This window comes from Callorhinchus milii, unplaced genomic scaffold (assembly GCF_018977255.1).
Source record: "Callorhinchus milii isolate IMCB2004 unplaced genomic scaffold, IMCB_Cmil_1.0 Scaffold4, whole genome shotgun sequence".
Classification (NCBI taxonomy): Eukaryota; Metazoa; Chordata; class Chondrichthyes; order Chimaeriformes; family Callorhinchidae; genus Callorhinchus; species Callorhinchus milii.
Genome location: NW_024704745.1, coordinates 25,604,725 through 25,619,830, shown reverse-complemented (window position 1 = coordinate 25,619,830; position 15,106 = coordinate 25,604,725). Strand labels below are relative to the sequence as shown.

General features: G+C 40.6%; 1 protein-coding gene across 1 annotated transcript in view; it reads left to right on the top strand.

The window, feature by feature from the left end:
- myo16 (myosin XVI) overlaps positions 1-15,106 on the top strand; it is a 247,081-nt gene that overhangs the window by 151,494 nt on the left and 80,481 nt on the right. The window contains exon 23 of the mRNA XM_042334636.1: positions 11,617-11,817. Within this exon, the coding sequence (XP_042190570.1) occupies positions 11,617-11,817 (201 nt within the window). The remainder of the gene's footprint in view (positions 1-11,616; positions 11,818-15,106) is intronic.

Below are 15,106 nucleotides of genomic sequence, written 5' to 3'. Positions count from 1 at the left end.
GTAGTGCAAATTAAAGGGTTTAAGAGAGAAGTTGAAATTAGTGCTGTTGGTTATATCATCCATTGCACCACATTGTTGTTCTTGAGGCAGGGCTTAACCAAAAATCTGTCTGGGAAAATTCTAAATTAGTCCAGTCCTGTGGCATACATCTTGTTTTATCTTGTAGTCTTATTATACCTCTGCTATCCATGTCACAGTTACAGCAGGAACATGCAAACTAATAGTATGTTATACACATGCCTCCCAATCATCCTCAGCCTCAGCCGAGTTCTGCTCACTGGTCAAATGCCAAGTGACCTTAGTGGAAACCCACAGTAAAATAATAAACAACTAGACAAACTGCCCAGGAAGTTCTTATTATTTAGTTTTAAAATGTCATTCTTTTTCCTTTTTCTCTTCCTTCCTGAAATCATTCAACTACTTTTTCCTTTTTTGGGGTATAAGATCACAGGGAGGGGTTGCAATCCTGGGAATCCTGATCCTGGGATCCTGTATGATAATGCTGCTCCCAAAATCTTAGGATTTATAGAAGAGAATCCCAGGATTTGGGGATTGTATTAAGGAACCGCAAGTTGAAACTAAACTTCTGCAAAACTCTTAAAAGGTTTTTTGCTCCCTTTTCTTTTGAAATGGCCTTTGCAAACTGGAAGTTATATCTGTCTCTCTATCTTGACTTTTAAAATAAAACAGCAGCAGAGTTACTTTCTGTCCGTCATTGCATTGTTTTCTGTCTCACTCTCTCCTGTCTATCCAAGGTCCTTGAGAGAACCGTTGCCTCCCAATTTCGCTCTTTCCTCTCCTCCCACTCCCTCAATGAACCCCTCCAATCGGGTTTCCTTGCTACCCACAGCACCAAAACTGCTCTGGTCAAGGTCACAAACAACATCCTGACCATGTGTGTCCAGGGCTCTCTCTTCCTCCTCGACCTCTCTGCCACCTTTGACTCCGTGGACCATTCAATTCTCCTCCACTGCCTCTCCTCCCACTTCAACCTTCAAGATTCTGTCCTTGATGGTTCAGGTCCTACCTTTCACACTGCCTACATTTCGTCACGGAAAATGGCTTCTCCTCCAGCCCCTGCACAGTCTTGTGCAGTGTTCCTCAGGTCTCTCTCCTCAGTTCCCTCCTCTTTACCCTCTATATGCTCCCTCTCGGTGACTTCATCCACGGACATGGGGTAAATTTCCACATGTATGCGAATGACACCCAACTCTACCTCTGTGCCTCAACCCTGAACTCCAGGATTACTGGCGTCCTGACTGACTGCCTGTCCGACATCAAGTCCTGGACGAGGGCCAACTTTCTCCAACTCAACATCAGCAAAACCAAGGCCCTCCTGATTGGCTCACACCAGTGCCTCCACACCTCAGGCGCTGGCAGCATCAGCCTCCACAGCTGCACACTGAACCTCACTAAGCCAGTCAGGAACCTGGATATCTTGTTCGACCCTGAACTGTCCTTTCTCTCCCACATCCATGCCATGACCGGCACTGCCTACCACCACCTCCGCAGCATTGCCAGACTCCGCCACTGCCTCACCCCTTAGGCTGCTGAAACCCTTACCCATTCATTTGTCACATCAAGGCTCGATTACGGGAACTCCCTCCTCATCGGTCTTCCCAACTCTTCCCTTCGCAAGCTGCAGATCATCCAAAACTCTGCAGCTCATGTATTCTCACGCACCAGGCTCCATGACCCCATCACTCCCACCCTCACCCAACTCCACTGGCTCCGGCCTGCTCCATGTCTTCCGCCCGACCCACCCTACCATAGGTGGCTGGGTTTTCAGCCCATGCTCGGGCCCCGACACCTGACTGTTCAGTGCTTTGGGACATCCTCCTGATGTGAAAGGCACTCTATAAATGTAATTTTGTTGTTGTTGTTGTTGTCTGCTTTCTCCCCCCTCCATACGCACAAACCTCTCAGTAGTTTATTTCTATTAGTGTTATGTTCAACTGTTTCAACAACAACAAGATTACATTTGTGTCGGGAGGACGTCCCAAGGCGCTTGACAGTGTACAGCATTTCAGACCCGAGCTGGGGTCAGGGAGGGAGAAGGAAAGGGAGGGGAAGGGGGCTGGCCGATAGCATGGTCAAAGAGGAGGGTCTTGAGGAGGGACTTGAAGGTTTCACTGTCAACGTTTAATTTCTCACTTTCTCTCAGTCTCTTTCCTGTATGTCACTGTCTCTCTTTCTCTCACTCTGCATTCTTTCTCCGTCTCCCCCAAAATGTGCCAATGACCCTCATTCAGTTTCACTTTGAGTTACATCCGTCTCTCTGTTTCTTTGTATCCTTCTTTCCCCTCTCTGTTTGTGCCACTAACTGTCTTTCAGTCCTTCTGTGATGTGTCCCACTTTTACTCACTCTCTGTATAACATATACTGCGTGTGTGTGTGTGTCTCTCTCTCTATCTCTCAATATCTGTATGTGCTGCTGACTTTCTTTCTGTCATGTTTCTATACATATCACTTTCTCTTCTTGTCAATAAATCTGCCTATTTCTTCTCCCTCCCTCCATGCCTCAGTAAATCCTTGTTGTCAGGCCACATTGCTAAAGAAGATGGGTGGAGAGGGGGTCCTGGGGGAGAAATGAGTCAGTGGACTGGTTTGGGGAGAGATTGCTATGTAGCGTGTGCACTCTTGGCTGAGCTCCCTGGTGATTTTCTGCAGAAAGATTTCCAGGATTCCAGGAATTGGGGCATTAAAATTCTGAAATCCTAGGATTCATAAAGATTACTTAGATTCAACCCCGACTCACAGGATCCTGACTCCCCACAGTATCATAAGCAAGTGCTTATAATTTCTGTTTGAGTCTTGGCAGTGAATATTGGTGATATCTTGTCCTCACTTGACATAAAATTGAATATTCATAGAATCATAGAACGTACAGCACAAAAAGAGGCCATTCGACCCATCGAGTCTGTGCCGGCTCTTTGAAAAGAGCAATGTAAAGTCAATCCCACTCCCCAGCCCTATCCCCATAACCCTGCAAACCCGTCCTCCTCAAATACCCATCCACCGCGTCTTTAAAAGTTGTTATCGAATCGTCCTCCACCACCCTTTCAGGCAATGCATTCCAGATTCGAACAACTCACTACATGAAAAAGATTCTTCTCACATCCCCTCTGCTTCTTTTAGAAACTATTTTGAAGCTGTGACCTCGAGTCAGTGACACACCCACCAGTGGAAACAGTTTTTCCTTTTCTAACCTATCAAATCCTCTCATGATTTTGAAAACCTCTATTAGGTCTCTTCGTAACCTTCTCTGCTCCAATGAGAATAATCCCAGCCTCTCGAGCCTTTCCTCATAATCAAGGTCCCTCATTCTTGGTACCATTCTTGTAAATCTCCTCGACACCCTTTCCAATGCCTTAACATCCTTCCTATAGTGTGGTGTCCAGAACTGGGCACAGTATTCTAACTGAGGCCTAACCAGTGTTTTATATAGGTTAATCATAACTTCCTGACTCTTGTACTCTATGCTCCTATTTAGAAAGCCTAATATCCCATATGCCCTTTTTACAGCTTTATCTACCTGACCTGCCACCTTCAAGGATTCATTTACTTGAACCCCCAGGTCTTTCTGTTCCTTTACCCCCCTTAAGATTGTATTGCTTAGCCTATATTGCCTCCCCTCATTCTTTCCTCCAAAACGCAATACCTCACATTTCTCCACATTGAAATTCATCTGCCATGTGTCTGCCCATTTTACCATTCTGTCTATGTCTATTCACTTCATGCCGCGTTTGCCCACAAATATACAGTCAATTCACTTTACAGTGTGTTCTGTGAAGTGCTTTGGGACGTCCTCCCGACGTGAAAAGCGCTATATCAAATGCAAGGATTATATTGATGTTTTTGCTATAGAACACACAGTCACTTGACTTTACAGTATTTCTTGTGAAGCTTCCAGACTACCTGTGACAATCTCCTGACATGAATGGTGCTTGATTAAAGTGCTTTTTGACCGGGTGTCTGACGTGGGGAAGCCCATCACCATGCTTAAGAGAATCCAAACCAACAGAATTCCAAGCATCCCACCAATACATCAAAATTCCAGAGATGATTTTTTTATTGGAATGAAATGTGCACTTTCTCCCTGGAGGCACGTATCCTGCTTAACTAATTCTGGAAAGTATTAGGCACAGGTTGGAAAGAGCCAAGGCTTGGGGACCCCAGAGTGTGCATTGAGGTACTGCTCGATAAATCGCATAAGGTTCCATTGAGCGCACTGCCTGGGAAACTTTCCCATTTCCAATCTGTATTGCTGTGCTACTCACTCGATAAACCCATTGAAGAAGCCTAAAATTAAAAAATTGGACATTATACCATCTGCTCATGAGCTAATTTTTTATCTTAATGTTGATTCGTTATGAAGTATCTTTCATTGAATCAGCGTAAAACCTATGATTTATTTAAGCTACATTTAATTTTCATGCACTCTTTGCATTTTGAGTTTCTGAGTCATACTTTTTTTTGCTTTTGTATTTGGAAAGAACAGTAAGTTGCAGTAAAGCTGGATGAAATCTCCCAACAGGGCTGATTATCAGTCATCTGTTATTTTAATGCCAATAGCATCCCCAGAGCATTTGGTAGCAATCTGTTGCACAGTTGTGAGGTAATCCTCACTGTGAGGTTTGGCATTACTGGAGACACAAAGGGTAGTACACGTCAACAGTGTGCATAATGGGAGGAACAAACTATAAATATAGCTTGTAGAGGTAATTCCACCTGGTATATCGCTTGCCATTAAAAACACCAACTTTTGAAATCCCTTTGTAATCTTTATATGCTACTAATTCATTATTTGTTTGGGAAACACAACTTCTTGGGTTTCAAAATAAATCATATTGGAGTAATTCTGAGATTCAAAATTGATTTTATGAAACATTTAATATATTTTTGTATTATTTTCTTTCCTTTTGAGATCCACTGCCTATTTTTCTCTTAGACTTTCGATTTAATTTTCTTCATTAACTTTATTTGATCCATCAGGTCTTTTTACACTTGTTCAGTAATTTTTGGACTTTTAATATCCCTCCAAGTTCCATCCCCTTTTATTTATTGCTTCACCTTTTACTCTGTGCTTTTTCTCTTGCCCTTCACCCATTTCTCTGGTTTCCAACTCTCCTATGCTGTGCCCTCATAGTTTTCTCAAAGTTTTATTCTATTCCTTCATATCTTTTCCATTTCCATTTCCCCTTACCTTGTTTGAACTATTTAGCCTAATTTCTTTCTTTTTAGCTTCCACCAGTATGGTAATACATCACTGAAATCTGCCAATGTGTTCTCATTTCTGATTCAAATCTCCCTGGCCTCTCTCTCAAATTCTCTGGATCAGTGTACAATCTTGCAGTTTGGTTTGATCTTTAGCTTTTCTTTATTCAGTCCTGAGCAAAACTGTTTTTCTTCACCTTCACCGCCCTCTTTCATCCTTGTTTCACACAAAATACCACCAAATCCTTCATTCACAACTCTTGTTAGTCCCAACAATTTCTCAAACACACTCCTCACTGATCTCTCTCTATTTCCACCATCCTCAAATTCAAAGAAAATTCCACTGCCCATGTCCTCACCTACACCAAACTCCATATGCCGGCAGTCCAGTCTCGCGAGGCTACAAAGGCTTCCTGGCTCTTAACAGATCGATTTCCAAGTTCTCACCCACACCTATAATTCCCTCTATGCCTTATCAACTCCTTCCTCTGTGATCTGCTACTCAACTCTTTTGCTCATCCCTTTCACTCAAGAAACTCTGTCCTGCTCTGTATGCCCCTTGCCCTCCGTCCCACCATTGGTGGCCAAGCCTTCAGTACTTCGACCCCCAGTCTATCAAATCTCTTCTGCTACCCCTCTATCTCATCCTCTCTCTGCCTGTCTTTCAATATCGCTTAAAAACACAGCTCTTCAAACAAACTTACAATTACCTCCATTCTCTCATTCTTGGTATCCAACAATGTCCACATGAAAGCTCTCCAAGACATTTTCGATGTGAAGGGTACTCAATAAATGTGAGTCATTATTATTTTGTTAATGTATTTGCCTTATTCTACATAGTTTAAGAGGGTCCCTAAACCCAATTTGCAGGCTCCAGTCTAGAGCAGCCGTTCTACACAGGCTTCAGAACCCAGCTGGTTTTCATTCTTTCCCTCTGACTCAGACTATTTCCTAGAGTTATCCTTAAGCAATGGTGTTATAAGTTGCTTCTGAAACTCCTCTCACCCAGGACCCAATTGACGGAACATCGTGGCTGCTCCAGACATCACAACCTGCTGTTGTTGTAGATGTGATCTCTCTCCATGTCAGCTGGTTGTATTTAATACTTGAGTATAATTCACATGCTATGCCTCTAAATGGACCACAAAGAACCACAACAAGCCCGTGAAGGAAAGCCATGCTAAGTGTAAACTACAGACATTTCCACCAACTTTGTGAACTTGCTGCCAGCAACAGGTAGCCACCAATCTGGAAGCTTGAAGGAAGACATTGTCCCATTTAGGTCCTCTTCCTCGCCACCTTTTTCCCCACCCCCACCCAACACTGTTCTCAATTCATTTAACTTCTAACTCATAAATCTTGGAAGTCAACTGCTGCATTGTGAGACCATGGCTTTTTACTCAACAGAAAAACTCAAGTGTATATTACATTGAATCTTTAGAATTAATCCTTGCATTTGATATAATGCCTTATCATGTAATCGATACATCTCAAAGCACTTTACAGGATATATTGTAAAGTGGATTGACTGTATTTTGTGGACGAAACACGGCAACCAGTTTGTGCACAGCAATGTCCCACAAACAACCATGACCAATTTTATTTGAGGGATTTGTTGGCCAGGACACCAGGATAATCTCCTTGGGATCTTTAAGGTCCATCTGAACAAGCAGATGGGATCTCAGTTTAACCTTTCATCTGAAGGACGGAACCTCTGACATTGCAACCAACCGCCATCACTGCATTGGAGTGTCAGCTTACACTATGTGATTTCAAGTCCCGACATCAAGCTTGAATAAACAACCTTCTGACTCAGAGGCAAGGGTGCTATTACTGAGCCAGGCTGCCACACAATGTGTGCAATGGCTGCAAGGAGAGTATAGTCTGGAGATTGCCGCTAGCCTGGCCTTAATTGAGCCCTGCTTCCCAGAGATAAAAAGAAGATGCACTAACATGCTGTGCCACCCAGTCTTTTGCTTTTACATTTTCATCAATAATTCATATTTTGTCTGTAATATATATGCATATAAGTGTACAGATCAGCACGGAGTGATGATATTAAATGCCACATATAAATCCTGCTAATGACAAATTTATTAAAGTTTCAGCTGCCAGAATGAAGCTGTCATTAAGATGAATGTACAGCATGAGTGTATACATGATTATTCTTCGTACTAAAAATACCAGGAAGGAAATAGTCTGTCCCTACACCTGCATTTTCAAATAAAGGAGCAATTATAAGCTTTGCCATACTCAATGCATTTTGTCAGAAGGTGATAAGCTGTTGGAGATCAAGCTTTTCCTTTGCAAGGTCAAAAAGAAATCGTAATAATATGACCAGCCTCCTTGGGAGAATTTTGTGTATTCAGGGTGTATTCTATATTCTCCTTATTAGGTTTTACCATTTGAGAACAATTCAAGATATATTTGTGAAAATCATATTCCACAACACAGTTTACAAGTACAATTTTATATCAAGACATGAAAATTTACTGGGGTATAAACCAGATTTTGGAAGGTACACCTGGCCAAAAATTCCTGGAGCCAGGTTCGAAAGAGTTAATATCAGTTTACAATTTTTATTTATGTCGATTCCCTGCTGAAATAATGATACTGAAATAGCATCACGAGAACATGCCAGCTTGTCAATCTGCTGCACAGTAGCTCTGAACAATATAAGATGGTTTGAAAATTGGACACACAGGTCTTAGGTTCAATTCATCTTCACAAAAGATCCAACCAGAATAATAATTTTCAAAGGCACAGTTTCAGCACACATAATTAATTTAAAAAAGACAATTATTAGCAGATAGATAGAACTTACATGCATAATTACCATACAAATTATTTATCAAATTCATTTCTGCATACAGAAGGGCATTAAATATGAAACTGCAGATATAATAATATGTTGTCTAATTAAAAGTGAAGAGTAGATAATGCCATTAATACAGTTGTCTACATCGCTTACAAAGTGTAGCCAAGTGTGTAAATGTTAAATAAGTACACAGAGATATAAACTCCCCAGAAAATAACTATAACAAAAGAGGAATAAATGTAATGGTAGCCTTACAACAACACTGACACCACCAGCAGCCACAAATGATATACTTATCAATAGACTGCAAATATGCAGTGGTTTCTTTATCATCTTCATCTGAAACAACTGAAGGATGATCTTTTAGGTGTTGTACCTTTCCAACACAAAAATTATGTCTAAGTGTCTGTGAAGACTGAAATTTGTGAAGTAGCTGGTAACTGAAGTTGAAGAGACAGTAGCCAGGAGCCAAGGTAATCAGTTGAGGTAATTTAATCTCTTGGTCAGTTTTAACTTGTAGTTTGCGTTTTAAGAAGGTGGAGGAGGGCTGTTTCTGTGGATCTCTGCCATGTATTTCATTGCTTCACTCCCCGCTGCCTGGAATTCTTCCTTGCAGCATGATTACCCCCTACATCTTTGATGGAAAGCTGGTCATTTAGAATGTCACTGGATATGATCATCAGTCGCTGGTTGCTAGGGGAAGGGCTGTTGTTTGGAGAGTTAGAGTGGTTGGGTGAAAGGAAACAGCTTCAATCACCAGGAGTCTGATAGCTGAGTAGAACATCGGCAGAACTGGAGTAAGGAAAATAGACATCTGCAGAATCAACATGTTGGTTACCATTGGATACTGGGAGAGATCCTGCCACAGTACAGATCATGAGCACTGGGACCACAATGCTGGCATTAGTGCCCAAGTGACTCCAAACAAAATAGCTGCTTCTGAAAATTAGCAGTTTCAGTGTTCTGAGATGCGATCCCACGTGAAAGGTACTATATAAATCCAAGTTGTTGGTGTAGTTTGAACAAAGACTCAGTCTATTCCCCCCTCAACACTACCAGAAGCCACCACCACCCCAGAATAACTAGCAAATTGTAAACTTGTATCTTGTACACGGCATACATGGTTCAACTGGATTCAATGTCTACGCTTCAGGAGTACAGAAAATCTGGTGTAATGCTCATTAGTTGATGCCAAAGGCATATTATTCATAACAGGGAAAGCTTCTTTGTGTGGTTAATTCAAATAATTACTGTGACAATCTCCACCCACTGATTTCACAGTATAGAGATGATTATTGTAACCGAAAGTCATGCCAGCCTGTCTTACATCTGTCAACCTTATCTTTAAGATTAATTACTTATGGATCATTCTCTGTATATTGTTTATTAATTTTCAATAAACATCTTACAGTGGAATCTCATTTATCATATTTTCATACCTACCTCTTCAGCTGCATCTAATATCATGCCCTACTACACATTTCCCCCTCCTTTCTCTTTAGCTCAGCAAGAGACCCTTCTTGTGTAGCATTCCAAGACTTATTCTGTCTGAATGGTATATAATGCAAGTTAGACCAGATTTGTTATTTGTTTTTGGCAGCTATTTATCTCTACACGTATGTGTTTATTGACCAGACCTTGTCAACACGGTAATGAGGACAACAGAATAGCTCCATTTTGTACAGGGATAGATGTTAGTACGGATTCGATTTTGGGGGATTTGCTTTATTTTAAATTTTAGATAGGTCAATTATATTGAACACATACATTTTCCTTCTCATTTTTTTTAAAAAAGGAGTTGTGCGTGGACACCCCCACCCCGTGTATGTCAGACTGGCTCAGTTGGTATCACTTTTGCCTATGAGTCAGAAGGTTGTGGGCTCAAATCCCACTTTAGGACTTGAAGCTAATCTGGTCTGAGATGACATTCCAATGGAGTGCTGGGAGTGTGCTGTATTGTTGGAGGTCCATCCTTTGGATTAGACCTTAAACCGAGGCTCAGTCTGCCTGTTCAGGTGGATATTAAAGACCCATGATAATCCCCCCCCCCCCCCAAAGAATGGTCACTCGCTTCTTTACTGTTTGTAGGACCTTGCTGTGCACAATCTTGGAATCCTTCATCCCTGTAAACCTCATGCAGAGAGTGAGAGAAAATAGTTGATGGGAAAGAAAAATTGAGAGAGACTGATGACAGATTTGTGTTCGAGAGATGCATTTGTCCACAGTATGAGTCAAAAATTATCGGTAGGTTATGTAATCTCCTGAAACCCCTTTCATGCTAAAACTGAAACAGTATAAAAAACATCCAAAGATCATAGATTATCTGCATGTTCAAGAACATAATACAATCCAGAGGTTCTAATAGCAATATATGCTTCTCAAGCTTGTTCTTTACAGTTTATGGCTGAGCTCCCTTCCTTGTAAACCACAGTAATTAATTGTAGTTTATCTTTGGAAGTACTCAGGATCATCCATAATGTACATTTTTTTCATATATTAAATGCACAAAATAAAATATTTAATATCGGGCAAGTTTCCTTACTCCACATGCCTGATAATAATCCCTCAAGATAAAAAAACATTAATAAAATTGGTCACTTTAATCCAGGACCATTTGTGGGTCGCTGATGTGCGCAATTGGCTGCCACGTTTCACCCACAAATGTAGTCAATTCACTTTACAGTATATTCTGTGAACTGCTTTGAGACATCTAAAAGATGTGAAAAGCACTATATCAAATGCAAGTATAATTATTATTGTTATTATTATAATTCTGAGCAATCATACCACTCTTCTTGAGCATTTTGGAGGGAATTTCACTTTGGTCTAAACATAACACTATTTTGCCTAGATGTCAGAACTTTCTTAATTTTGAAGTTGATTATCTGTAGATTATTTTTAGCACAATAAGAAAATAGCTTTGGACTGAAGGAGGAATTTAAGAATTTGGCACATTCTGAATGCTATGCAAACAGGGGAATGTCTCGCCTTGGTCTTTTCCAATACCCAATCTTATATTTTGTGCACGAAAGGAAGAATGTATTTTCATATGTTCAACAGTAAATATTTTTAATTATTAAACAATAGGGCGGAATGGAACTTAGTAGTATTTGATAGCTCTACGCATTTGATAGGTCAACAAACAACAAAGCCAACGGATTCTTTCACAAGTACTATGCAATCCAGATGTCAAATGGCTTCACAAATATGTGGGTGTTTTTAAACTTCTAAAAAAAATGGATATTAGCAAATAAGCTTCTGCAGTTTATTCCTAAAATAAAGTGTTCTTTAAACACAATTAGCATCAAAGTATTTGTAGCCATTCCTAGCTGTTTTAGATTAGGCACTAAATATATATGTGTTAGCAGATTTAATTAGATATTTTAGAACTGTTTGAAAAGTCTGACTGTTTTCTGATAAGGGAAATGATCATTACAGACATTTAAGCTTATGGGAGCTATAAATGTTGACAATTTTAATAGCTTTTAAATTTAACATCTTTTAAACCAACAAAGCCGATATTACCCACTAGAGGCTGCTTGGGTTTCTAATTCATACAAGATGCCATTTTATTGTTTCAGAAACCTGCTGGGTTGCTATCGATGCTGGATGAAGAAAGCCAGACATTTCGATTGACAGAACAAAACCTCAGCAAACGGCTGCAGTCTCACTTGGAAACGGCTCACACCAATACTGTGTATATGTCTGCAAAAGATGGAAATGGAAACATTCCATCAAAAGATCAAGGCTCAACCTTCACTATCATGCATTACGCAGGAAGGGTAAGTTAACGGAAATGAGCGATCAGTTGCAGGTGGTGAATTAAGAGCAACATTTAGAGTTGATATTGACAAAATTGAAGAATAATTAGCAGATTGCTTTACTCCACAAAGCAGTTTTAATATTTTTTTGCAACATGATCTGGACTTGGAAAAGCAGTTGACAGTATTTCAATGATGATGAATAGGGTAATATGTACAAGGCTGATGGCACTGACATCTTTGCCTGTTGCAGCCTAAATATGGGTGTTGCTTGAGTGTATCCGATAAATAGTTATTTTCCCATCTGCCATCAACAACAACAACAAAGTTACATTTGTATCACTCCTTTCACGTCGGGACGACATTCCAAGGCACTGGACAATCAGTGTTTTGGAAATTAACAATGTATGCAAAACACTAATGTTGAAGACCGAAAAGATTTATATCCCTAAATAATTGAAAGTCTAAGAATCAAGTCTTGTCAAGTAATCCTGAAACACAAGCTGTCACCTTCTCTTTGCCAATAGTAAATCTGTGGAACAGGCTCCCTAGGAAGACGTTGAAGCAGGAAATGTTGATTCCTTCAAACACAGATTAGATAGTTTTCTTTTAGGAAATAACTTCATGGGAAATAGTACATAGGTAATTTGGGACATATGTGCAGGCGACCATCGGGAAGGTGGAAGGAGAACTAGGTGGACCTTGGTCTTTTTTTCATCTAGCATTTCTTATGTTCTTATAAGTTCTTCTCTCCTCCCTCTCTGCTCGGCAAACTCAATTTTGCTTTGTGTCCCCACTCCTTCTGCCCAACCATCAATAGCCAAGTCTTCAGTAACTATGCCCCAAACCTCTGAATCTTTGTCCCTCTACATTCTGTCTTGCCCTCTCTGTCATTAAATCCACCTAAATATTTACCGCTTTGACCATGTCATCCTCCCACCTTCCCCTCCTCCTTTGTTTAATGTCTACATGAAGGACTCTATAAAGATATTATTGCAGTTTTCGATTTGAGAAAAGCAAACTGCAAAGACTGAATGTGGAACTCTAGAACCTATCAACCGTATATCAAACTCCATCATCATATCTAACCGAGTTGTGTCAAAGAATGAAGGAAATTGGACATAGTAAGATCTAATCCATAATAATCGAGGCTAGATTAGAACACAGTGCAAAAGTACTTGTTAATCAAAGCTGTCAAAATTCAGTAAAACCATTTAAATGGTCACACCGAGTTACCTTCCAAATGAAACACCTGAAACATGCATATTATGCTACATAGATAACATAATGGAAAGAACAGTAACATGTCCAAATGCCTATAAAGTCCGCAATCTCACCTCCCACTCAAATTTCTAACTATATTTCTCTCCTGGTGCCAGACATTCAATGCACTCCAAGGGAAGTGAAAAACCAAAGAAAAAAAACATGGGCAAATCTGGAAACAAATACTCTATAAAATTATTCCTAACTCCCAAAGGCAGTCAACCGAACTCCAGTGGATTACCAAATCAGCGTCAATACAAAAGTCTTTCTTAATAAACCCCTGTGCCTTCTTACATTGCTGTTAGTCATGTCAGCACTGTATAGTTTGACTGCCTGTCGGGAACTGCCGATTCACTCTTCCTTCAGAAATCTGTCTAGGTTTCTCTTGCACAGTCCAAGAATTTTAGTCACAGAAGTGCATTACACTGCAGTTGCTCACAGTAAGTAATGTCTTGTTGTTTTCTGTGTGTTTAATTGCACATAACATCCATCTTACAATTTCCTGTTTAGATCAATTTATTCGGTGTCTTCTCTGGGTCCCACTTTGGATGCTACTGAGGAATATTTTCATATATTTGGGAGGACCCAACACAGAGGTTAGGGAGGTTTGGGAGGACCCAACACAATGGTTACGCCTGACAAAACTCGCTCAACGGATCAATTCCCTTCCATTTATGAACATGTGGAGTCCAGTAGCTCAGTGGTTAGAGCACTTGCCTCGCCAGCGAGAGACCTGGGTTTGAAACGTTGGGCAAGNTTTTTTACTCCACATGCATCTGTTTACCTTGCAGTAAGTAGGAACCCGGTTGTTACTCGATTGGCGGATCGCTTCTCCAGGGGTCATAATACCTTCCAAAAAAAATAATAAATTGGTCACTTCAATCCACAACGGTTTGTAGGACACTGTTGTGCGCAATTGGCTGCCGAGTTTCGCCCACAAAATATACAGTCAATTCACTTTACAGTATATTCTGTGAAGCACTTTGGGACATCTTGAAGACTTGATAAGGCGCTATATCAAATGCAAGGATTATTATTATTTTTATTATACTTCATGTAAATGGACAAACAATTTCCCAAAACAATGAGCTTATTATTTAAGACTTGTTTTCAACTATCAGGCCATAGATATTGATTTAGTTAATGAAACACAATGATCAAAAGTAGTTTGAGTGAATAAGCAGCGTATTCATTTCTCCAATTTTACTATTTATCTGATACATAGCAATGAAGATGACCTTTGTTAGATGTTTCCTTTTGTGAGTCATTAGCATGGGCCACCTATCTGTGTCACTATGTAAGACTGCAATATACTGATCAAGTGCTGGTCCTGAGCTTCTAATGCTTTCAATTATAGCTAGTGGCTTGTTGAGTAGGAATCTATTTTAGTGCATAGATGCACAAATGCAAAAACAAAACACATTATTGGTGCTAATACTTTCCTACCATAAATAGGTGAGTCAGTTCCTCAGACAATCCCTGTCACCATCATTTTCTTGCTCATAAACCCAAAATACTAGAGTAATTACCCCATGAGTTCACTTTTATTTATTGGAACTATACACCAGAGAAACATAGAAACAGGAGTAGGCCATTCAGCCCCTCAAGCCTGTTCCTCAATTCTGTAAGATCATGGCTGATCTGTACCTCAACTCCAATTACCCACCGTTGCTCCATATCCCTTGATACCTTTGTCTAACAACAACAGCAAATTACATTTGTATAGCGCCTTTCATGTCAGGAAGACGTCCCCAGACGCTGGAAATTCAGGGATCCACACCCGAGCTGGTGGTTAGGATCAGGAGGGTAGGAGGGTGACTGAAGGTACGGTCCAAGAGGAAGGTCTTGAGACAGGTCTCAAAGGAGGCAAGAGAGGGGTCAGGTGGAGGGACTGTAGGATGGAGTTGCAAAGGGTGAGAGCAGAGAGGCTGAAGGCCTGCCCGCCAATGGTGGAGCGGACAAGGCAGGGGATGTGAAGTGCGGAGCCCAAAATTGAACGCAGTACTCCAGATAGGATCTAACCAAGGCACTATACAGTTGAAGCATC